The sequence below is a fragment of the Hyperolius riggenbachi genome, chromosome 10, assembly GCF_040937935.1.
Source record: "Hyperolius riggenbachi isolate aHypRig1 chromosome 10, aHypRig1.pri, whole genome shotgun sequence".
In the NCBI taxonomy this organism is placed as follows: Eukaryota; Metazoa; Chordata; class Amphibia; order Anura; family Hyperoliidae; genus Hyperolius; species Hyperolius riggenbachi.
This window is the reverse complement of record NC_090655.1, coordinates 191,301,491-191,327,883: the sequence shown is the minus strand read 5'-3', so window position 1 is coordinate 191,327,883 and position 26,393 is coordinate 191,301,491. Positions and strand designations below refer to the sequence as shown.

Sequence of the window (26,393 nt, the reverse complement as noted above, 5' to 3'; positions counted from 1 at the left end):
AAAACCCATTTACTAATTCCAGAAATCAGCACCTGCTGGGCAAACCTCCTGTATTAATTCCCCAGAGGTTAGCGGTGTCCTTTCCTATTAAGTGCAAAAAATATCTGATCTCTAACTAATCTCTAGCAGCAAGCGTTTTAACTAGTTCATTGCCTGAATAGTTTTAGTCGTACGTCTGCATGCAATTAACCACTCCGCATTCCTGGGTTTTTACTTCAAGATTCCTGACAATATTGGCATTGATCCAGAGAAATCAATTGAGAACTAACCGTCTAGAACAGGGTTTATCGAAACAATTACAGCATGTAAAAGATGGCGACTTTTTCCCTATTTTGAATAACATTATCTCACATACATCTTGACATCTACATTTGTTAAGAGTAACATTGTCTCTAGTACCTTTTGACAACTACAATTAACTAAAATATGTAGACACACTCATTCATACATTATTTATAATTTCTAATACCACAAAACATAGGGTCGGTTCACATGGGTGTTTTCATGCCAGTCAACATGAGCAGCTCATCATTTAAGCAACGTCCATTCAAGTGAATGGACAGCCGCCAGCATGATCATTTACTATCGTTTGTGCAAATGCCATGCACAATCGCACTGTTTTCCGATGTTTTGTTTTTCCCTGTACACTACATGTAGCGTCCAGGGCAGGGCTGGGATAACTTTAAGCGGGCCAAGCCACAGGATGCGGACCATGGGTCCAGCGGCGTAACTAGAAATCACCATGCCCCCCCTGCAAAAATTTGGATCGGGCCCTCTCCCCCCGGGCCAGCTCAGAGCTGTTTTTGGGGGACGGAGGGGTTGCTGCATGAGAGAAGAGCATTGGACATCTGCGGGGAGGGGGGACCGTCCACACCCCTCACCTCGGGCTCTTCCCTCTGTGCTCCCCTCCAGCATATATCACATGGTGTGGGGATAGCCAGCTGGCACCCACAGATTGCTCATTTTGAGGGATGAGGGATGGGGGGGGGGGGGGGGGGGGGAGGGGAAGTCACTCTTTTCTCCAGAGGTAGTTAGGGCTGGTTTGTTGTGGTTATTTTTGGCAATTGTATTGTTATATTTCTTTTGTTATTGTTATGCGAGTGGGGGGATGCTTCACCATCTGCCATATGTCCTGTCTGATTGCACTACAGCTAAAATCACTACCAAGACAATCAAAATTGTATCATGAAACGTAAAGGACTTGAGGTCTCCAAAGAGATCACAAGTCTTCCGCCACTTGAAAAAGCTGAGGGCAGATGATGCCCTGCTCCAGGAAACATACCTCAGGGCGGGGAAGCCAAATTCCTGCTAAAAACTTGGGTAGCTAGTAGCTTTGAATCACCAGCGCTGGATCGGAAGGCAGGGGTTATTACACTAATCAGTAAATCACTTAGGGCCAAGGCAGACCTTCTAAAATGTGACAATGAGGGCAGATGGCTGGGCATCCACCTCCACTTACCAGGTGACTATGATCATATAGAATGTTTATGGCCCAACAATTGCAATGGCAGCTCACACATGGGTCACCATCTAATTTAGGGATCAGGGTCAATTGGAATGACGTCATGCATCCTTTGGAGGATAGGCAGGGAGGGAAGTCATCGCTTTGCACCATTGGGTATAAGGACAACGAACTTTGCACAATTTAGGGAGACGTTACAATTAACAGACTCTTGGAGGTTTCTTCATCCTTATGATAGAGAATACACCTTCCATTGAATGGTCCACGGGTCCTTTTCCCACTTGGATTATTTATTTATAGGGGATCACCTCACTGGAAGGCTTCAGGGGTCAGAAATTGGGGGATTTGGTCATGTCTGACCATGCACCAGTTTACATAGAGCTAAGGGTACTGATATTCTCTGGAGAATCCGTTCCCATCTTTACAGAGATGAGGGGTTTCATCTTTTGCTACAGTGATGGTGGGTGGAATATAAAGTAGAGAATGCAGGACATGAGGGGGATCCCCATCTCTTTTGGGATGCAGCCAAAGCAGTACTACGTGGCAGGATTATATCTTACACTGCGGCAAAAAAGAAAGATAGCTAAACATTATGCAGAGGAGGTTGCACGCGTATGGGAAGCCTACAGGAAATATAAATTGTCACCAGGTGTACTCACTAGGGCTGATTGGCAAAAAGCTAAAGCTAACTCAGACCGTTGGTTCCGGGACAGGAAAGCCCTTATGGGGTCATATCGGGAAATTTGATACCACAAATTTGGAAGCAAAGCGGGTTGTCTGTTAGTGCTCTCCATTCCCTGAGCGACAGAACTGCTGGACTGGCAAGTCATCCCAAACAGATAAATGAGGGGTTCCGCTAGTTTTATGAATCAATTTTTTAGACATCCGGGTAGGTTGAAGCCGAAGGGATGGACACTATATTAAGGGGTGTCCAACTCTCGTTTGTCACGTTCGAGCTCGATACGCTGAATGCAGCAATAACGGAACACGAGGTCAAAGCGACCATTATGCTAACCATAAGGCCCAATTCCCCTGACGGCCCACCAGGGGAATTCTACAAAATCTTGAAGACTGAAATCACGTCAACATTAACTAGGGTCTAAAACAAGTCGCTAAATGGTGACAGGTTCTTGGAGTCAGGTAATGAGGCTCATATTAAACTGCTGTTGAAGAAGAGTAGAGATCCCCAAGCCTATACTTCATATAGACTGGATTCCCTCATCAACCAGGACACTAAATTACTCTCTAAAATTATGGCAGACAGATTAGCTAACTTCGTGCCCAAGTTGATTAACAGGGAACAGGTTGGATTTGTTAGAGGGAGAGCAGCAGTAGCAAAAATACAGAAAGTCCTCACAGTTCTGGAATAGGTTAAGGCCTACCCCAAAACTTACCAATCTAGCGCCTTGGTGTTAAGAGTAAAATGGGCTTCCAGGGGTCATTTGTGAATGCATTTAAACTAATGTATAGAGCACCTCAAGCTAGGATTTCCACCCCAGGCTTCCTCTCCCAACCGTTCATGCTACAGAGAGGTACGCAGCAGGGTTTTCCCGTCGCCTCTTGTTTAATTCAGCCCTGGAACCCCTGGCAAGGAAATTACATGCAGAGTTGGAGGGATTAACCATAGGAAATATGAAATTAGTACAGGCACTGTTTGTAGATGACTTACTTCTCTTCCTTTTGGACCCAAAGATGCAGCTACCTAGAACCCTTGAAATAATCCATGAAGTAGGCAAATTCACTGGGTTTAAAATCAATGTGGAAAAAAGTGAAATGCTGCTGCTTTCTAAGTTTGCAGTTGCACATGAGGATTGGGAGTGCAGATGGCAACAGACAAAATTTGATACCTGGGGGTTTCAATCAGTGGAGACCCTAGCACATTGAACCTATCTCCGTTAATCAAATCCATAATAACACAACTGCATGGCTGGAACAATATGTCCTTAGGTGTTGTGGGTGGAGCGGCGTTGGTTAAGATAAGCTTTGGGAGGCTGCTGTACCCGATGCAGGTGATACCCGTACTCCTAAAACACGCTGACATACAGGCATTGAATAAAGTATTTACTAAATTTTTGTGGAAGGATAAAAGGGCCAGCATTAAACTGTTTCGGCTGCAGCTCCCAGGAGACATGGACGGGGGGTGGGTTTCCCTAATATACGAAAGTATAATACCTTGTGCATGTTCCAGCACGTCCGGGATTGGATTGCAGGCACTACAGCATTTTCTAATACCCCTCTGGAGAGACATGTGGTTGAACCATGGGAATTGACAGGACTCCTCCACTCAGGCAGGGTCTCCCTGCCTCTCCAGCTGAAACATCACATTCTGTACAGAGATACCCTAGTGGCATGGCAAGAAGTCCGCAAATTACTACATCTACCCTGGAAAGTGTCTAAATACATGCCCTTGGAGGGCAATCCAGGGTTTAGACCAGGGGCCATGCACGAGAGTTATATGAGATGGGCGGGAAAGGGGATTACAAAATTAGGAAACCTATTAGACCTTGCTAATCATAGGTGGCTTACATTCCGGGAAATTTCACAACAGTATGGAGTCCCAAAAGCTGACTTTTTGATGTATGGACATATTTGATCATATGTCGAGGCTAACCTGAGTGTTACATCAGTGGTGGCTAAGATTCTCCCATTTTACACTTTTCTCAAATCAAGGGGTGAGTTGATGTCACCATCAGATATTCAGAGGGCACTTTTTGGTGTTAAACTGGAGGTCAAGGCCATTCAAAATATGGCAGGATGGAATAGATACTTTACTGCCCCCCAACTGGAAAAAAGCATCATAAAAGGCAATACCTGTGTGAGCTAGCTGATAGTGAGCGAACGATGGAGGGAATTACACTTGATTATCATGCCAAATATGCGTTTAACAGTTATAAATCATCACGACCTGGTTATATTGATCATTGCCCCAAATATAAAGCGCAAAAAGCGGATATGGTTCATTGTGCCTGGAGTTGTCCAGGTATTCAGATATATTGGGAAGAGGTATTGAAATTCGCCAACAAATTAGGGAAAGGGGGGCTGACTAAAGAACCGCTTTTATTGTTGTACTTCAGTACCGCGGTGATTAAAATCTACGTCATGTTTTGGTGGGCTCCTGGCTGGCCCGATGTAGATTTCAATCACCGTCCGCAGCGGGCATTCACAGTTTCCGTCGCCCCCCGCAAATCGCGCCACTCAAACCCGACGTTTGCCGTAACTCACAGGCTCTGACTGTCTCTATGACAGCAGAGCCATGTGAGCTGGTCAGGAGCAGATTTCATTGGCTCCTGGCCGTAGCTATCAATATAAGGTCTCTAAGTTGGAGACCCAATGGATTCATAAAATGGGGGAGATAGAACCTGGTGGACTAAGCATCGATATTGATTTAAACGGTTATATTAGTAATAATTAAATGGATTTCTGGTTGTGGTGGGTGGGATACCTGTGTGGATAAAAATAAAAGGGGGATTCCGGTATTTGGTTTTTATAATTATTTTTATAATTATTTATAATACAGTGGTTGATTGTATGTATATGGAGGGTAAGTGCATTTTGATTGACAATGCTTGCCCTAACTAGAATCTAAAATGGGACTTTGATGTGATTGCTAATGTATTGCCATCTTGTGGCTAGATTAACTTCCTACAGCTAACTATGGTAACATTTATTGTTATTTACTAAGTCTGTGGTAGAGCATTTTATTTATGAGAGAATATGAATTATGTTTTAAATTAAATTAAATTTGATGTGAAGTGGCAGCGTTGAGCGGGCGATCCAGCAGTCCTTCGTACGCATGTCAGCCTTTATAAACCCGTCGCTTTCTGTGCTCCGTAGCCCCTGAGGAGTTGCCATAGCAACGAAATGCGTAGGGCGGAGCTACGGAGCGGCGCAACGTCTGACGTCACTGGACGCAGTGACTGGTCGGCGTGGTATTTTGAGCTAGCGGCGGCACGTCTTGAATTACTAGCCAGGGATGCGACTCGGTAGCTGGATATACACATCTACTAGCTGCCTGTTTCTCCCGCTTGACGTAGCCGCGCGCCAACCCTTTTTGTATTTTAGTTTTGTTTTTAAAAGACTTATTAAATGTGGGAATATTTCCTTAAAAATTAACGCTTCACATAGCATAAATGTGTTTATCTGGAGGTCACAGCAAGAGATTGCCCACGGAGGACACTGGGAGTGGAGCCTGCTGAGCTGCGTAGGTTGCATTGGAGGCTGAGGGGTGGCCAATACCCCTAAAGTGCAGTCGGGCCCATCTTGGCCATACAATCCGGTGAGTCTCTCTATGTTGGGGGGCAGGCAATAATTGCCCTGCTGATATCTGCTGTCTTCGCTGTGGATTGTTGTATGAACTATAGTGCATAGACTGTGCCTGAGCGCTTACCCTATATTGCAACTTATTTCTCTAGCTAACCACAAATAGCCAGGGAGCGCTCCACCGTTTGGACTGGTGTTTTTCAGCCTGTGTTCATAGTTATCTTATTTTTGCATTGTGAGCGCTTGTATACATTCTGTGTTTATCAATGTAAGCCAGCTCCTGACCGGCTCACATGACTCTGCCGTCATAGAGACGGCAGAGTCTATGTCCTTAGGATCCCGGCGAGTGGCGGTTGTGGTGGGTATGCGTGGCTATTCGTCGGGATTCCGTTGTTCGTGTACCAGCAGTCTCTGGTCCTTAAGGGGGCAGAGACCGCTGGTACTTAAGTGGTTAATTTTGTGTCCATGGATACCTCCCCACATAAGCCACCAAAAGTGTTGGCCAGTGTACATACAGTATAGTGCTGATTGCAGCGAGAAAAGCCACTCCCTCATCTCTTTGCTACTCCCTCATCTCTTTGGGATCTCCATGAGGAATTGAGACATTTAATGATTTTGGAGAAACTGAAAGCCAGCACTAATAAAGAAAAAGGTACAAAGAAATTATTTGCAAGGTGGAAGCCCTTTCTCTTAGCAACCACGTCTAATGCGGAGCTTCGCACATTGGTTACCCCATTTAAGTACACCTCATGGTATGCGAAAGCTAAACTTTCGGGCACACTTGGGCACCTGGAAGTATAGAATTGGGGATTTTAGTGCTTTAAGGGTTATACCCTTGTTTGACAACCACTACTTGAAAGATCTTGGAGGAGAGAGTGACTTGGGGTGGGGGTTTGTGAAGCAGGGGTTCCTTTCTTGGCAGATGCTACCCTTAAGTGTTGCCTGTTGATGATATACCTGATATTTGGTTTATCTATGTTGAAAATAAAATGTAAAAAAAGAAAGCTTACAAGAAAGCTTAACTCTCTTCTTTAGGCATGAAGAAACTATGGAATATCATAGAGAGTATGCCATCAATAGACTGAATAACTTCTCTTTCAATTTGTACTCACTTTATTGAATATGTAAGAGGTCTTCCTGTTAAGGTCTTCCACAAATCTCTGAGTGCATCCCAGCCTGTAAAATGTCAATTATAAGCTGTGATTAAACAAAAAAATTATAATAAAAATTGGAGTCCAGAATTCATTATATGCAAACTTGAGGTAGAAAAAATAAATACTTACCTAGGAACAGAGAAGCCCAGAATTGGCCAGAGGCTTCCAGTGTCCTCCTCAACCCCATCGCCCCTGGCCAGGACCCTCTTAATTTGCAGCAGTACTCCCTTCTTGCATAAGCACAGCCGTACTCTGTGCCTGCGTGAGAATGGCCATGCATTCTCAGTAGCATGAAGCCCCTTGTGAATAAGTGGCTTTGGCTCACTGCGCAGGCACATCCATACTTGTGAATGTGCAGTAATGCTGTGCTTATACACCATGAGGAGTAAGGCCACAAAAACTTACTGGACAAGTTCGGGTTCAGAGGGTCCATGCGCAAAAACAGTGGGGTCGAGGACGACACAGGAAGCTTCTGGACTGTCCAAAAGCTTCACTCTGCCTTAGCAAAGAATATAATTTTGTTTTTTTTATTTCATTTCGGGTTCACTTTAAAAAGACACTATTACCCTGCGTTCCAAATTATAATGGATATTGTACTGTATTTAGGTTGTTCCACAATTTTAAGCAGACCACCATTTTAAAGTAATATGGGAAAGAAAAAGGATCTCTCTGCTGCCGAAAAGCATGAAATAGTTGAATTCCTTGAACAAGGTATGAAAACTTTTGATATTTACTAAAAATTAAAGAGACTCCGTAACAAAAATTGCATCCTGTTTTTTATCATCCTACAAGTTCCAAAAGCTATTCTAATGTGTTCTGGCTTACTGCAGCACTTTCTGCTATCACAGTCTCTGTAATAAATCAACTTCTCTCTCTCTTGTCAGACTTGTCAGCCTGTGTCTGGAAGGCTGCCAAGTTCTTCAGTGTTGTGGTTCTGTGATGCATCTCCCCCATCCAGGCCCCTCTCTGCACACTGCCTGTGTATTATTTAGATTAGAGCAGCTTATCTCTTCTCTCTTATCTTTTACAAGCTGGATAAATCCTCCTCTGAGCTGGCTGGGCTTTCACATACTGAGGAATTACATGCAGGCACAGCTGTCTGCACTCTGCAGGAAGAAACAGCCTGACACTTCTGTGGAAGATAGCTGCAGGGGGGAAGAAACACACAAATGATCTCTTGAGATTCAAAAGGAAGGCTGTATACAGCCTGCTTGTGTATGGATGTATTTTCTATGTGTGGACATACTGTACATCAACCTACTTCCTGTTTTGGTGGCCATTTTGTTTGTTTATAAACAAACTTTTTAAAACTGTTTTTAACCACTTTTAGGGCCGGTTCACACGGACGGCAGGCGGCGTTGGGGCGGCCAGGAAGTCGCGTCGTCCTGTGACGTCCCGTTCGGTGGCGGCGGTACAGAGATCGTCGCGATCGGCGTTTCTCGTCCCCGCAGGGGGACATGAAGACGCGCCGGCTAGCCGTCCCTAGACGTTGCATGCGGCTTCTAGGGACGGCCGAAACGATGCGTTAAATCGGGATCAGAACGCCGCGTTTATGCAATCGACGGTAATCGACGGTAACCGCGCAATGCTAAACGCTCCTATTCACTTGAATGGGAGAGTTTAGCCGATGGGTCCCGAACGCTTGACGGTAGACGCCGCCAAGCGTCCGTGTGAACCGGCCCTTAATGCGGCGAGGAGCGGCGAAATTGTGACAGAGGGTAATAGGAGATGTCCCCTAACGCACTGGTAGGTTTACTTTTGTGCGATTTTAACAATACAGATTCTCTTTAAGCATGATCATCATAAGGTTAAAGTGACACTGAAGCGAAAAAAAAACCGTATGATATAATGAATTGTATGTGTAATAGGGATAATTAACAGAACCTTTAGTAGCAATGCAAAGAGTCTCGTGTTTTTATTTTCAGGTATATAGCTTTTTTTTATAGCATTGTATAATTCTATCATATTTGAAACTTACAAACCACATAAAATCTATAAATATTGTAAAAAAAAGAAAAAAAAATGTATTCATTATGTTATCCAATAAACTTCATTTCGCTTCTCAAATGTCACTGTGTGTCTCCTATATGATATATTTAACTGTCATTTTTTACAGCAACCACCAACGATTTATACAGGAAAATCATGACGATTAACAAGTTTGCCCAAACTTTCGCATCCCACTGTACACTTAAAAGGGACCCTGAACAGTATATTAAAATTAAAAATCGGTACTAACCAGGGGCATCCTCCAGCCCACGAGGTCCCTCGGCATCCTCCTGTGTGTTTTTTTAACTTTGAACCGCGCAGGACTGTCGCACCTTCCGCCGTGATGACCCGTAGTAGCTGGCATGATGACGCCAGCGTCACCTGTCAGGAAGTGTTGGGCCGAAACTCGGCCCATGTGTGTCCGGTAATGAAGTCGCCAGCAGGACTGGGAAAGTACTTAGGGGGACTGATGTAGAGAAAGGGCTGCTACACATACACTCACCCAGCAATGGGAGCAGGGAGTCCAGACCAGCATCAAATAGTATACAAGAAAATCCCGCTGCATCAATGAGTAAGGTGAAAAAATAGAAAATTCTTTATTTCAAATCCAGCATCTCAGTATACAGGTAAAAAGCTCACGCGTATCGGAGCAAGAATGGCTCCTTAATCATAGCTATGATTAAGGAGACATTCTTGCTCCGATACGCGTGGGCTTTTTACCTGTATACTGAGATGCTGGATTTGGAATAAAGAATTTTCTATTTTTTCACCTTACTCATTGGTGCAGCAGGATTTTCTTGTATAGTACTTAGGGGGACATTGCGGCCTAGGGTGGGCTGGAGGAAGCCCCAGATAAGTACTGATTTTTTTATATACAGGATCTTCTCAAAAAATTTGCATATTGTGAAAAAAGTTCATTATTTTCTGTAATGTACTGATAAACATTAGACTTTCATATATTTTAGATTCATTACACACAACTGAAGTAGTTCAAGCCTTTTATTGTTTTTCTTATTGATGATTTTGGCATACAGCTCATGAAAACCCAAATTTCCTATCTCAAAAAATTAGCATATTTCATCCGACCAATAAAAGAAAAGTGTTTTTAAAACAAAAAAAGTCAACCTTCAAATAATTATGTTCAGTTATGCACTCAATACTTGGTCGGGAATCCTTTTGCAGAAATGACTGCTTCAATGCGGCGTGGCATGGAGGCAATCAGCCTGTGGCACTGATCAGGTGTTATGGAGGCCCAGGATGCTTCGATAGCGGCCTTAAGCTCATCCAGAGTGTTGGGTCTTGCGTCTCTCAACTTTCTCTTCACATTATCCCACAGATTCTCTATGGGGTTCAGGTCAGGAGAGTTGGCAGGCCAATTGAGCACAGTAATACCATGGTCAGTAAACCATTTACCAGTGGTTTTGGCACTGTGAGCAGGTGCCAGGTCATGCTGAAAAATGAAATCATCTCCATAAAGCTTTTCAGCAGATGGAAGCATGAAGTGCTCCAAAATCTCCTGATAGCTAGCTGCATTGACCCTGCCCTCAATAAAACACAGTGGACCAACACCAGCAGCTGACATGGCACCCCAGACCATCACTGACTGTGGGTACTTGACACTGGACTTCAGGCATTTTGGCATTTTCCTCTCCCCAGTCTGCCTCCAGACTCTGGCACCTTGATTTCCGACTGACATGTAAAAGTTGCTTTCATCCGAAAAAAGTACTTTGGACCACTGAGCAACAGTCCAGTGCTCCTTCTCTGTAGCCCAGGTCAGGCGCTTCTGCCGCTGTTTCTGGTTCAAAAGTGGGTTCATGCTTCCATCTGCTGAAAAGCTTTAGGGAGATGAAGATTTCATTTTTCAGCACTACCTGGCACCTGCTCACAGTGCCGAAACCACTGGTGAATGGTTTACTGACCATGGTATTACTGTGCTCAATTGGCCTGCCAACTCTCCTGACCTTAACCCCATAGAGAATCTGTGGGATATTGTAAAGAGAAAGTTGAGAGACGCAAGACCCAATACTCTGGATGAGCTTAAGGCTGCTATCGAAGCATCCTGGGCCTTCATAACACCTGAGCAGTGCCACAGGCTGATTGCCTCCATGCCACGCCGCATTGAAGCAGTCATTTCTGCAAAAGGATTCCCGACCAATTATTGAGTGCATAACTGAACATATTTATTTGAAGGTTGACTTTTCTTGTTTTAAAAACACTTTTCTTTTATTGGTCGGATGAAATATGCTAATTTTTTAAGATAGGAATTTTGGGTTTTCATGAGCTGTATGCCAAAATCATCAATAAGAAAAACAATAAAAGGCTTGAACTACTTTAGTTGTGTGTAATGAATCTAAAATATATGAAAGTCTAATGTTTATCAGTACATTACAGAAAATAATGAACTTTATCACAATATGCTAATTTTTTGAGAAGATCCTGTACTGTTTGTTCAGGGTCCCTTTAATGTATATACTCACAGATAAGCTGACCCACAGATACATTCCAGCCATAATCGTGTATGTATGCATTCTAAAGCTAGGTACAGGTGGCACAAGGTTAATGGGTTAAGTTAATTGTTAAAGGGTCAATGGCTAAGTAGGGGTTAACACTTCACTTCAGGAAAAAAAAAACACTTGCTATTTATAACACTGTGTAGCAAGAAGCATAATCATAAAATCACAAGCATTTTGCCAAATACAGGGAAATGCACACATACAAACATGTAGTTCAAACCTAGTTTGCGTTCATCCAGGTTTGATTTTTGGCCACAGAGGAAAATGCAAAAATGGGACACAGACTGCCCCGAAGCATTTGTAGTGGGTCCCAGCTCTTAGTGCTAAACACAGCTTACCACAGACTTATAAGCATACCTCTAATTGAACAGGGAATTTAAATGAGGTAAAATATATGACATCAGACATTATACTGTATATGTATTATTACAGCAATACATTTAATAGGCATGATATTTAAGTGTTTGTCCTTTTTCCTTTACAGCTTCTTATAAACAATGGATAACGTCTGAAGGTCCTTACAATAATTACATGTAATTTACACGACCCTTATGAGGATCATAGGAATTCAAATTCAAGTCACAGAACATAAACATAATGTATGAGGACAAACCTAGTGACAGCTGAAAAAGAGAATGCCTGAAAGACCCCTCCAGGTCACTTGTATACATTGCAAGGGTTTTAGTAAACTTTTTTGGAAGCCCTTACCAACTTGCATTTTGTTAGAAGGTGACCTGAGGAGCAAGGATTTAGGTGCTTAATTGTTGTGATATTCCTCGGGTGAAAGAAGGAATGTTTCACAACAGCTGAGACTTGATTCCTGAAGTTTAATCTCCCATCAATCAGTACACCCAGGCTGCGCACAAAGTCTAAGTTGCTCGGGTCTGAACCCCCTATACTTAGATGTGCTGAATAAGACTGGAGCGGTTTTGCTGTGGAGTGATGTTACCATACAAGCAGTTAGACTCTGAGGCCTTTAAAAAATGTGTTGTCATTAGGACCCTGGAGTTGAAGGTACCCGGCAGAATGTATTTTTGCAGAAAGGCAATCCCCTACCTGTACCGTAAAGTGAAAAGCCAAGTCAAGGCATCACTGGCACACAGTGTTGGGGCAAGGGTTCATCTGAACACTGATACCCATCTGAACACGGATACTTGGTCTTCAAAGCATGGTCATGACAGGTATATCACCTATACTGCACATTGCGGAAACCTGCTAACCGCTGGCAAGCATGGAATGTGTGAATGCATGCAGTGGAGTTGGTGACATCACCACGAATGGTGGGCAGGCCAGCTGCCACCTCCTCTTCTCCTCAGCCAAGGATCAAGGATAGTGAAGAGGATGGAGGAGTCCTCTGTTGCTGCTGTGTACTCCTCTACAACTGCACACCCCAGCTCCCCACTCCCCAGGGCCTATTCCACATCCCAGTGGAGCTACAGTGCTGAAAAAATTAAATTTCTTCAAAATATTTTTTTTCCCTAAATAACTAACATTTTTTTCTAAAATTAAATTTGTATGTGTAAATCTGCACATACATGTGCAGAGCCAAGTCACCACCAGCCGCCTCTCGTCATTGACACTCACCAGGGATGAACATTTTTTTTTTCTTTTTTCTAAAAAATGTCAATTTTTGGGGTAAAGTGTATAGGCCATGACATGGTCTGACCTGTGCTACAGCGTTTACAAAAGCAGGATTTTTTTGGGACAAATTACATTGGTATGTAAGCCTGCACATTGATATGCAGAGCCAGTAAATCAGAGGTTCCCAACCTGTGTGCCGCGACACATATGTGTCGCGGCATCCCCGGCTATGTGTCGCCGCTCTCTCCTCCCCAGCTTGTCTCCCCGGCAGATCGCCTCCTTCCTACTCATCAAATACTGCAGGGCTACAAGAAAATATCCGCCACCATCCGCGGACATCGGCGGCCATTTTGTTGTAGCCTTACAGTACTACGAGCAGAGGGCGGAGGCGCTGGCGGGTCTACAGTCCATCCTCCTATCTTATCTCCCCACTCCACTCCCAGCTCGCCGGTGTAATGTCAGAATGGGCAGCGTGGAAGCAGCCTTCCTCACTGAGTATCACGCATGCTCAGTGGGAAGTTAGACATTATTTACCTGAAATATCTCCGCTTCCGCACCACGTACACTCCCGAAATTTTCAGGGGAGGGAGGGGACCCCCAGATCTAGCTCTGTGTCGAATTGCAGCCCCCGAGGCCCGTTAGTTCCCGAGATAGGTTTGCTGCAATCAGTCTCGCGAACCAGCGGGGCTCGGGGGCTGCAATTCGACACAGAGCTAGATCTGGGGGTCCCCTCCCTCCCCTGAAAATTTCAGGAGTGTACGTAGTGCGGAAGCGGAGATATTTATGACGTTTTATGTGGCTGCACAATTTAATGGGTCGCAGGCTCCTACTGCGCATGCGGGTCTGCCCAATCTGCGGGGCTGCCCATTCGGACACTACACCGGACACACTGTGCACGCGGCTGTGCCTGACGTCACATGTAGACGTCGACGCAGCCCAATGGGCAAACAGGCAGCCCACCCACCTGACCTCATGTTACGCTTGACGGGGGAGGAGCCTCAGCGTGTAAGCTTACCGCGGCTGCCCGCCCGCCCGCCTGACCCGACCCGTGGTGCGTGCAGCCTGCGTGGACAGAGAGCCAGAGAGCTACTAGCAGCGGCGCCAGGCCGCCAGCACGGATGCAGTGACTGCCCGCAGCCCGGCCTGCGCCTCCTAGTGCCGCCCGCCACCGTCCATGGTCACAGTCAGCTGCAGCCGCAGAGCCACTGCCTGTCTGCCTGCCTATATGCTCCTCCCTCCTCCACCCAGACCCAGCCAGAGGTGAGTGAATTGCTGTGCTGCCAATAAGATTGCATTTGTGGTGGGGGAAATCTGTTGCCATTAAGATTGCATTTGTGTGGGTAAATCTGGCTGCCGTAAAGATTGCATTTGTCACTGAAGATGATATCTTAGCCATTCTCTTAAATCTTCGCCAGACTACCTGCGACTTGGACCATGGCCCATTAAAGGAATACTGTAGGGGGGGGGGGGGGGGGGGGGGTGAGGGGGAAAATGAGTTGAACTTACCCGGGGCTTCTAATGGTCCCCCGCAGACATCCTGTGCCCGCGCAGCCACTCACCGATGCTCTGGCCCCGCCTCCACTTCTGGAATTTCAGTCTGAAAACCGCAGTGGTTTTCAGACTTAAGTCTGAAATTCCAGAAGTGAACCGGAGGCGGGGCCAGAGCATCGGTGAGTGGCTGCGCGGGCACAGGATGTCTGCGGGGGACCATTAGAAGCCCCGGGTAAGTTCAACTCATTTTCCCCCGACCCCCCTACAGTATTCCTTTAATGGGCCAAGGTCCAAGTCGCAGGTAGTCTGGCGAAGATTTAAGAGAATAGCTAAGATATCTTCTTCAGTGATAACCTTGAAATCAGACGATGGCGGTAGACTGTTTTAGCATTCCATTATATTGCTCTGCGTAAGTTTTCAGTGCTGAAGATTGAATGGCAGACCGTATTGGGGAAACACTGTCGGAGAAGTGGTAAGCGACTTTCTCACACAGGTCCTGTGAAGATGTGATGCTGGATTTCCGACAAGAAGGATTGCAGAGATTGCCAACTGAGCAAAAGAGCTGGGCAGGTTTATTGGCTGCATGCAAAAATTAAGGACTTGTTCTTGTTGAACCTGGCTTAACCACTTAATGACATGTTGACTTATAAAAAACGTCCTGCTAGAGCCTCTTAATGGCTCCAGGATGTTTTTGTAAGTCAGACAGTGCTGCTGCCGCTGTGCGCGTGCACATGTTCACACACGTGCGTGCTCCCGCACGTTCATTCCCGTGCACATGAAAATAGTGGGAAAAAAAACCTCCACAGAAAAAATACACCTTTATTTCCAAATAATATATTGTCACCATACTTTGTACGAGGGACATAATTAAAATCTTGTGATAACCAAGACAAATAGGCAGATAAAATGTGTGGGTTTTATGTACAGTAGCAGTGTTTATATTATAACCATAGGGGATGAAATTGGAGTATTTTTTTTTAATTTTTTCCTTGTATTTCCCTTTAAAATGCAAGAAGTTTTAAATCAGGATGATACCATTTATTGGCTAACTAAAAGAATAAGAGAGCTTTCGGCTTTGCAGCCTTCGTCGGGCTTAGATAAGCCCGACGAAGGCTGCAAAGCCGAAAGCTTGCTTATTCTTATTCTTTTAGTTAGCCAATAAAATGGTATCATCCTTGATTTAAAACGTCTTGCTTTTACTGATGGCTAACACGGTACAATACCCTACTGCTACTATCTTTAAAATGCATAGAAAATAAAGTAATTACTGAAAACAAAAAACTCCAAAAAGCCCAACTGGTGATGAAAAAAAAAAAAAGATCTACATTATTTAACTGTGATTAGTAGTGATTAAGCTATTGGCAAATAAAAAGGATTAGCACGGAAAGGTTAAAATCGCTCGTCCGTTAGGGTAAAAACCGCCTTGGGGTGAAGTGAATAATATGTTTTCAGGTGAACAACGGGAAATGCAGTGGTGCACGACGGAATGGTGTCTGGCTGAAGGAGTAAGGAAGGCAACAATGTACGGTCATTTAAAAATCCATCTTGCACATCAGAGTGGGTTGTACACATCAGCTAAGATGGCTGCCTCTGCCAAGTGCAGTCTAGCATGTTTACAAGGCTTTTGATGTATATTTTCCTAATCTTGCAACTCACGGTACATGCAGCGACACTGGAGGATTTCTTCTATGCAAGATAAATTAAATAAAAAAAAAATGGTAACAGAACACTTGAGACTAACAACATTTTCAGCCTCATTTCTTCTATTCTATAGTTCCTATACCTGTTCTAATGTGGTTTGGATTACTGCAGCCTTTTCTAGTTCCACTGTCTCTGTAATATATCTAATCTTTTCTTTGTCAAGCTTTGTCGACCCAGGGAGGAAGGAGCTGCCTCTGCTGTGATAGGAACAAGTTATGCAGGCCCCCTGCAGGCTTTGAGTGCTTTGTTTACTACTCACTCTCTGCTCTCAGTTTCAGCAGTTTGTGAGGCTGAGGGGGGGGGGGGGGGGAGCTGCCTGTCACATGCTGAGAAACTGTGAGAATCCCAGAGTGGAGTGCAGATAATTATGTAATAAAAACTTGTAGTATATACACACACACACACAAATATATAGATAGATAGATAGATAGATAGATAGATAGATAGATAGATAGATAGATAGATACACATACATACACACACACACACACACACACACACACACACACACACACACACACACCGGAGGATGTACAGCACAAACCAAATTATATGCAATACTATGCAAAGCATGCACGCAGCACTGGAGATCATCAGTCTTCATAAGAAATATATAAATACAGAGGGGCTGCAGCACACAAGAGGAAAGCAGTGACGGGTAGTGATGGCCGAACCTCCGATTTTAGGTTCGCAAACTTTCTCGAACCGCAATGGACTTCAATGGGGAGGTGAACTTTGAAAACTAGAAACACTTATGCTGGCCACAAAAGTGATGGAAATGATGTTTCAAGGGGTCTAACATCTGAGTTTTTGCATGGATGAGTAAGATAGACGCCAAAGTCCCAGGGAAAATCTGGATTTGACGCAAAGCAGCGTTTTAAGGGCAGAATTTACATTGCATGCTAAATTGGAGACCTAAAGTGTTTTAAAACATCTTGCATGTGTATACATCAGGGAGTGTAATTAGAGTACTGCTTCACACTGACACAAACAACTCACTGTGTAATGTACCGCAAACAGCTGTTGTGACGGCCCTGCTGGACTGGTGCGCACCATGGCGAGAGTGCAGGCGATAGCGGTTTTCAAGCCCATATGGTCACCAGGTTGAGGGTAGCTCAATAACAGAACAACAGTGACTGTCCAGCTGATCGAATTTGGTCTGTCCACAATGAAGCAACGACCTTATTATCTTTGGTGTGCCATCCCCCGAGACGGTCATTGCTTCATTGTGATACGCAAGCCCCGTCACCGCGGCAAGGTAATGATCATGAAGCCGAATTGACATATGTACATGCCTTTTGTTTTGTTGTAGGCAGGCATGTACACGCACCAGAAAAATTATAGCGGCCGCTGCTAGCAGCTGCCTTAAAAATTCAGGAATCCGCCTGGAGTCCTGGACCCTGTTGGTGGTGGCAGTGAAGCCAGTCAAGCGGTCTGCAGGCAGAGATGCTGTGTGGGGAGCGACTTAGCCATGGGGCAGGCAGGCAGAGATGCTGTGTGCGGGGACTGACTTAGTCATGCCTCATTCATTTTGATAAAGGTGAGGTACTGAATACTTTTGTGACTTAGGCGACTTCTCTTCTCAATGACAATGCCTCCAGCTGCGCTGAAGGTCCTTTCTGACAGGACACTTGAGGCAGGGCTAGACATAAGTTGGATGCCAAATTGGGATAGCTCTGGCCACAGGTCAAGCCTGCGCACCCAGTAGTCCGAGGGTTCATCGTTGCTCACACAGTGTCTACATCCACACTTAAGGCCAGGTAGTTGGCCACCAGGTTTGTCCCCTCCTCAAACGGCCGCATGAGCCTGCAGGCATTTCGCATCAGTGTCCAGTACTTCGGCCAGAACATCCCCATCTCTCCAGACTGTGTCCTTTTACTGTGGTTGTAGAGATACTGTTTGACGGCTTTCTCCTGTTGTAGTAGGCGGTCGAACATCAGGAGGGTCGAATTTTAACGAGTCGAGCCATCGCAAATCAAGCGTCTCACCGGCAAGTTGCTTCTCTGCTGAATATCAGCAAAGCGTGCCATGGCCGTGCAAGAACGCCTGAAATGCCCACACACCTTTCTGGACTGCTTTAGGACGTCCTGTAAGCCTGGGTACTTAGACACAAATCTCTGAATTACGAGATTGAGCACATGTGCCATGCAGGGTACATAGGTCAACTTTCCCAAATTCAAAGGCAAAATGAGATTGCTGCCGTTGTCACACACCACGTTGCTGATCTCTAGTTGGTGCGGGGTCAGCCACTGATCCACCTGTTTGTTCTGAGCAGCCAGGAGAGCTGCTCCAGTGTGACTCTCCACTTTGAGGCAAGACATGTCTAAGATGGCGTGACACCATCGTACCTGGCATGCAGCATAGGCCCTGGGGGGCTGGGGCTGTGTAGCTGGAGAGGAGATCGCAACACCAGTAGAGTTGAACTGCCATTCAGCCAAGGAGGAGGAGGACGACAGCGAAGAGGATGTAGCAGGAGGAGAGGAGGTGGTAGCAGGCCTGCCTGCAAGCCAGAGGTGTCACAAGTTGGTCCGCTGCACAGCCACGTACTCCCTGCTTGCCAGCGGTCACCAGGTTGACCCAATGGGCTGTGTAAGTAATGTACCTGCCCTGACCGTGCTTGGCAGACAAGGCATCTGTGGTCAGATGGACCCTTGACCCAACGCTGTGTGCCAGAGATGACATCACTTGCCTCTCAACTTCATGGTACAGTTTGGGTATTGCCTTTTTGGAGAAATAATTGTGGCCTGGTATCTTCCACTGCGGTGTCCCAATGAGTCCACCAGCTGGTATGGCAACAGCTGGCGGCAAAGCAGTTCCGCCAAGCCAGCTGTGAGACGCCGGGCAAGGGGGTGACTGGCAGACATTGGCTTCTTCCGCTCAAAGATTGCCCTCACGGACACCTGGCTGCTGCTGTGGGCAGAGGAACAGGAACCGCTCAAGGTGAGAGGCAGAGTGGAGGAGGTTGGCTGTGATTGTGAAGGTGCAAGGGAGAAAGCGGCTGAAGAAGACAATGCACCTGAAGGAGGAAGAGGAGAAGGAGGGTGGCTTTTCTTTTGTGTGCTGCTTTTGCTCAGGTGGTCTTCCCATTGCAATTTGTGCCTTTTCAGCATGTGCCTTCATAAGGCAGTTGTCCCTACATGGGTGTTGGCCTTTCCACAGCTCAATTTTTGGTGGCAGCGAGAGTACAGATGGCATTGCTCTGATCTTTGGCATACACACTAAAAAATGTCCACACCGCTGAGCCATCCTGGGGTGTGGGCACTAAGGTGGCGTCAGCAGCTGACGTTAAAGGGCATGTTGGCTGGCTGTACATAGGTGACGATACATGGCGCAGGACACTGCCACCAGCTGTTTCTGATGACGAGCTCCCCCTGCTTCTTTCAGCAACTCGTCTCCTCCTACTCCTCTGACTCCCCATCTGAACTGTCCTCTTGGTCATCGTGTCTCTTAGGATCCCACGTGGCATCCATGGCAGTATCATCATCATAATCATCCTCCAAAGCTTCGCTTGTATCAGACACCTCCAAAACTGCACCAACAGCAGGTACTTCATCATCCTCCTCACACCTTACGTCCCTAGTGTTGCCTAACTCAGACATATGAGGTGGTGTAACTTGCTTAGCGCCTTCATCTTGTTGTAACAATAATGGCTGTTAATCAGTGATTTCCCCACCAAATAACTCCTGTGAAGTGTCAAATGCAACGGATGTGGTGCTTGTAGTAGCGCTGGTGGCTGCGGAAGATGAGGTGTCCTGTGTTAAATAGTCAACCACGTCCTGACAATCTTGGTAGTTGATAGGACATGCCTTCTTCTGAGCACTGTACTTTGGGCCAGGGCCGCACGAAATCACGTCAGCACGACCTCGAACAGACCTGCCGGGTGGGCCTGCCTCTGGGTCTGCCCCTGCCTCTGCCTCTACCTGTTTTGTCCATATCGGGAGAGGATGAAGTGAAAAGTATGCACTGACTTGACTAATACAATGTGCAGTCACACAGGTGCAATGAAAGGTAGCAGTGACTGGTATTACAATACAATGTGCAGCTGTCACACAGGTGCAGTTAACAGGTATGCACGGACTGGTTTACTAAACAGCGTGCCATCACACAGGTGCAGTGAACAGGTATGCAGGGATTGGTATTACAAATGTACAGCTGTCACACACAGGCACCGTGTACAGGTGCAATGACTGGTGGTATTAACAATGCGTGCACTCAGGTAGGTATAGGTAGGTAGGTGCACTGAACAGTGAACAGGTGCAGCGATTGGGATTACAAATGTGCAGCTGCCTGTCACACACACAGGCAGGTACCCTGAGCAGCTGCAATGACTGGTGGTATTAATGCGTGCACTCAGGTAGGTAAAGGTAAGCAGGTGCACTGAACAGTGAACAGGTGCAGTGATTGGGATTACAAATGTGCAGCTGCCTGTCACACACAAGAACAATATTAGAAGAAGAGCGGTTGAGGGGCGCTTTTTTAGCATTAAGAATCAGCAAGGAGCAAGCTAACAAGCCTACAAGAGCCTAACTAAGCTTTCCCTATAGCTCTCCCTACTCTAATTACTGCAGGCACACGAGTGAGTCCAATGCCTGACGCTGCCTGCCTTTTATAGGGGGGGGGGGGCTCCAGGAGGGAGTGTAGCCTAATTGGCTACAATGTGCCTGCTGACTATGATGTAGAGCAGTGCTGTCCAACTTCATGGGCATGGAGGGCCATTTTTTTTTCAGACCCCATGGTGGAGGGCCGAAGGTTCTTGCTAGAGCCGCAGGCCCCTCCCCCCCCCCCCCCCCCTCCCGGAAAAAATGCAATTAAAGGATAATTAGATTGGCAGCACTTTGCACAAAATGCAATTTAAAATAATAGTGAAGTTGTGCAGAAAACACGAGGGTACCATTGCCGCGCCGAAAAATGGGTGTGGCCATGGACCAGAATGCAGGTGTGGCCACGGGTGGAGACAAATTTACATGAACTTAGCAATGTGGGACATTAGATTAGGATAGTGGTGGTGAACCTTTTGGAGGCCGAGTGTCCAAACTGCAACCCAAAAGTCACTTATCGCAAAGTGGCAACAGCAATTTAAACTACATACAAACGTTTTAACTCATACATGAACATTATGGAAAATCCAAGTTGAAAATAAACTGTGAAGATAAACAATTTCATCTATCCTACTCCTGAAAAATGTGGGGTTTTTTTTAGAACCTCCCAGTTTTATTTTCCGTTTTAAAAAGCTAAAAAAGTAGGTTTAATGCTATTGTCTCATGATGACGATTCAGCTTTTCCATAGTCTCACAGTTCGCAATCATGTGACCCCCAACAAGACAAATTCAGCAATCATGATGCCCCCAACAAGACAAATTTAGCAATCATGAGGCCCCCAAAAAATCATGAGGCCCCCAACAAGACACATTCAGCAATCTTGAGGCCCCCAACAAGACAAATTTAGCAATCGTGATGCCCCCAACAAATCATGAGGCCCCCAACAAGACAAATTCAGCAGTCATGAGGCACATAAATAGACAGCATTTCACATAAATAAGCAGAATGCCCCTTTAGTGACAGGTGCCCCCCACTTAGATAGTGACAGGTGCCCCCCCACTTAGATAGTGACAGGTGCCCCCCACTTAGATAGTGACAGGTGCCCCCCACTTAGATAGTGACAGGTGCCCCCCACTTAGATAGTGACAGGTGCCCCCCAGCTAGATAGTGACAGGTGTCCCCCCCCAGCTAGATAGTGACAGGTGTCCCCCCCCCCAGTTAGATAGTGACAGGTGCCCCCCCAGTTAGATAGTGACAGGAGCCCCCCCAGTTAGATAGTGACAGGTGCCCCCCCAGTTAGATAGTGACAGGTGCCCCCCCAGTTAGATAGTGACAGGTGCCCCCCCAGTTAGATAGTGACAGGAGCCCCCCAGTTAGATAGTGACAGGAGCCCCCCCAGCTAGTGACAGGTGCCCCCACCAGTAGCGAGCCCGTTACCTCTGGGGCTGGCCTCTCCTGTGTCCCCGCTGGCCTCTCCGGTGTCCCCGCTGGCCTCTCCGGTGTCCCCGCTGGCCTCTCCGGTGTCCCCGCTGGCCTCTCCGGTGTCCCCGCTGACGATGCCGCTGCTGCCTCACAGATCAGACCTCACAGATCGCGGCGACTGAAGCAAGCAGAGCGCGCGCATGACACCCGCGCGGCAGAACGTCACATGCGGAAGTGACTAATGATTCACTTCCGCATGTGACGTACTCCGTGCGGGTACCATGCGCCCTCTGTTTACATCAGTCGCCGCGATCTGTGAGGTCTGATCTGTGAGGCAGCGGCAGCGGGGGGACATAGGAGAGGCAGCGGCAGCAGGGGGACATAGGAGAGGCCAGCGGGGACACCGGAGAGGCCAGCGGGGACACAATAAGAGGGAGCAGGCATGGCGCCCATAGCGCAAGCCATGCCTGCATCCCAGGGAGACGAGCGGGCCGCAGCAGGTGGCCTGGCGGGCCGGATGCGGCCCGCCAGTTGGACAGCACTGATGTAGAGGGTCAAAGTTGACCCTAATCATGCATTATGGGGGCGAATCGAACTGCCGGAAAAAAAAGTTTGCGGTTCTCCGCGATTGCAAACTACGTAAGTTTGCCGGTTCCCATTCGCGGGCGAACAGTTCGGGACATGTCTAGACAGGGGCCCTTGGTTACGCTTTAACGCGTTTAAGCTCACAAACTGCGCCAAAGTGTCCCCAATCTGGTGAGCCCTACTCTAACCAGGCAAAAATGCTAGTTTTTTTTATCAGCGTTCTAGTGGGAACCATGCCAGTTAAGCATATAAATGAGCGGAGCTCATAGTTCAGTCAGTAGTTAGTAGAAGGTGAGGTGTTTTTAATTTCCTTTCTCCCATTTAGTTGACCATTGGGCTTTTGGCATGGTTCCCACTAGAACGCTGAAAAAAAGTGTGTGTGTGTGTGTGTGTGTGTGTGTGTGTGTGTGTGTGTGTGTGTGTGTGTGTGTGTGTGTGTGTGTGTGTGTGTGTGTGTGTGTGTGTGTGTGTGTGTGTGTGTGTGTGTGTGTGTGTGTGTGTGTGTGTGTGTGTGTGTGTGTGTGTGTGTGTGTGTGTGTGTGTGTGTGTGTGTGTGTGTGTGTGTGTGTGTGTGTGTGTGTGTGTGTGTGTGTGTGTGTGTGTGTGTGTGTGTGTGTGTGTGTGTGTGTGTGTGTGTGTGTGTGTGTGTGTGTGTGTGTGTGTACAAAGTAATGGAAACACCTTGAAAATCAATAAAATATATTTTAACATGGTGTAGGTCCACCTTTTGCAGCAATTACAGCCTCAATTCTCCGAGGTATTCATTCGTACAAATTGTGAATTGTTTCCAAAGGAATTTTAGCCCATTCTTCAGTTAAAACACCCCCAGTTCTTTTAGGCTGGTTTCACAGTGGAACGTTAAAGTCCCACGTTACCGCAGCCAATAACGCAGCCTAACTCACAGCACTGTAAAATCATTGAGCTGTTCACAGTGCACACGTTGTGTTACATAGTAACGCAGCATGTTTAAACAAAGTGCTGCATGCTGTACGTTATACTGAGCTAAGCCACGTTAAATAACTGTTTGCATATGCTCAGTAATGTTGGAGGAGGAGGTCTCCCCTCCTCCTCTGCGGCCAGCCACATGGCTAATTAATATTCACTGCACTGTGGTGACTCGTGGTGGAACTGTAGTGTTGTCCAGATCATAAAACAATCGTTAATTTGATCCGGATCTTTTTTGTGAGTCGAATCATCTGGATCACCACAATGAAAGATTCGGTTCACAGTGGATGTCTGTCTGGAAGAAACAGGAGCATACAGAATGTACAGTGCAAGGAAAGTCCTGTCCTGCTAGTCATTTCACCCAGTCTGCTTCCCTAGTCAAATGATTCAAATGATTTGGTTCAAAGATCCGGATCTTCTCAATGATCCAATTCAAATGATCCGAATCCTTAAAAATATCCGGACTTCCTATCACTAACCTGGAGCGGCTGCTTTGAGAGCTGCATAACGCAGATCAATCTGACGTCCAACTTCAACACCACCATGCGTTGGGTTAGGGGCATGTTATGCGACCTCAACGTCCTCTAAAACGCAACGTCTTGGTGTGGCCATTTTTTTTTTTACAATTCTAGCTGTATGGATTGGGCCATAATCATCTTGAAAGAGGACATTCCCCTCCGGAAACAGTTCTTAAAACCATAGGATGAACTTGGTCGCCCAAAATTCCTAAATAGTCTAGGCTGTTAATTCTTCCATGAAGGGAAATCATTGGCCCTGCGGATTTCCAAGAAATAGTACCCCAGATCATCACAGAACCCCCGCCATGTTTTACGGTTCGGAGAAGGCAGTCTGGATGAAATGCTGCTTTCGGCTGTCTCCAAACATACACTCGGCCAGAGGTTGGAAATAAGGTAAACGGCGATGATTCGTCAGAGAAAATCACATTTTTTCCACTGCTCAAGGGACCATTTTTTGTGGCTTCTACACCACTCTAAACAATTTGAAACATTTGTCTTTGAGAGCAGAGGTTTTGTAATTGCAGTTCTTCCGTGGAATACAGATTTGTGCAGCTCCTGACAAACAGTTTTTGTGGAAACTATGTTCTGTAGGTGTTCATTCAGCTCTGCAGTGATTTTAGGAGCTGTGGTCTTGCAAGCTTTTCTAACAATTCGATTTAGAGTCCTACGGTCTCAGACAACTTCGACTTTCGGCCACAACTGAGCTTTTTTGATTGCGTTTTTCCTTCTCTTTCAAAGGCAGTCATTACTTTTGAGACAGTCACACACACACACACACACACACACACACACACACACACACACACACACACACACACACACACACACACACACACACACACACACACACACACACACACACACACACACACACCACTTCCTTGTTAGCGCCCATGTTTTTTGTTTGCAAACACTGCCTAAAACTGGCGATTACAAGCCAGGATCGCAGCGGGGAGTGGCGGAAACGGCAAAGAGGGATCCAGGATATCACAATGACTCGATTGGTAAGTTTTTTTTACTGTACAGATCACAGTACAGATTCTCTTTAAGTGGTTAAGTATTTTTAAACCCTTAAGGTCATACATACCTAAAGATGTATGCTGTTAAATAGTATGATCCGGTGGTGGACAGCAGGGCAATAAATGCCAGAAGCAGTGCTAGAGAGGAAATATATAAAAAAATTAGAAAATATTTTTGGGCATAAAGTAAATCATTTTTCAACCAATGAACTTCAGCTCAAATGTAGAAACATGATATACTGTACATACAGTGAAGCAGAATTCCAACCAAACTTGTCAGACAAAAGCTTTACTAGCCTGCAATGCCAAATACCACTTTAACAGTTCACACAGTGAGGACAGAACATGTTGCGAACCTCTTAAGTGACCCAAAAGGACTTTTTTTTTTTTTTTCCACACAGAGCGGGTTAGTGGATCAGGGATGTAAAGCCCACTCAACTACTCAATATCATCGTCATTACATATCAGCAAAATAAGGGTAATTTTAAACTTGCACAGCTCATAACAGTCATGTAGGTAGGGAGCCAGGGGACCCAGTGCTAGTTTTAGATCGGCTCCCAAGAACTCTGTTCATATGGAGTCTAAAAACCTACCAAGGGCATCTTCAGTGTATGGCCAGAAACCCAGTAGGAGCAATTTCTAAACGCTAGTGATTTGAAAAAGCTCTTGCTAATGCAATCCTATGGGGGATTTTTATACAATCACATCGCTCAAGTGGGATCACACGCATAGCATTACATTAGCAAGAGCTTTCAAATCGCAAAGCGCTCAGAAAATCGCTCCTAGTGGGTTTCTGGCCTAAGAGATGTAATTAGCAAAGAGAAACCATTGCTGATAATACCACTATTAAATGCTTCTATAAAAGGTGATAATTCTAAGCAAAGCATCAATGAAAAGCTAGTAGCCCTAATTTTAATCTAGCTCCTAACCTAATTCTTATTTATTTATTGTATTTATAAAGTGCCAACATATTACACAGCGCTGCCTGTCTGTCTGGACATCTCACCTAATTGAGATTAGATAGATAGATAGATAGATCTATTATATACACATACATATATTCACACACATACCCCAAGCCTCATCCTAACCTTTACCCCCCTACAGTGTACCTAGCCTTGGCCTATGCATCATTTCAACATTAACCCTATCATCTTCTGATACTTCTCGATCAAAAAAAGACCAAGAGACAGGTCGCTCTCTGATTGGAGAAA

General features: G+C 45.8%; 1 protein-coding gene across 1 annotated transcript in view; it reads right to left on the bottom strand.

Moving 5' to 3' along the window:
• Positions 1–26,393, bottom strand: part of LOC137536763 (heparan-alpha-glucosaminide N-acetyltransferase-like) — a 582,763-nt gene that overhangs the window by 451,900 nt on the left and 104,470 nt on the right. Inside the window, exons 6-7 of the mRNA XM_068258971.1 lie at positions 25,248–25,317; positions 6,835–6,898 (exon numbers count right to left, since the gene is read on the bottom strand). Of these exons, the coding sequence (XP_068115072.1) occupies positions 6,835–6,898; positions 25,248–25,317 (134 nt within the window). The remainder of the gene's footprint in view (positions 1–6,834; positions 6,899–25,247; positions 25,318–26,393) is intronic.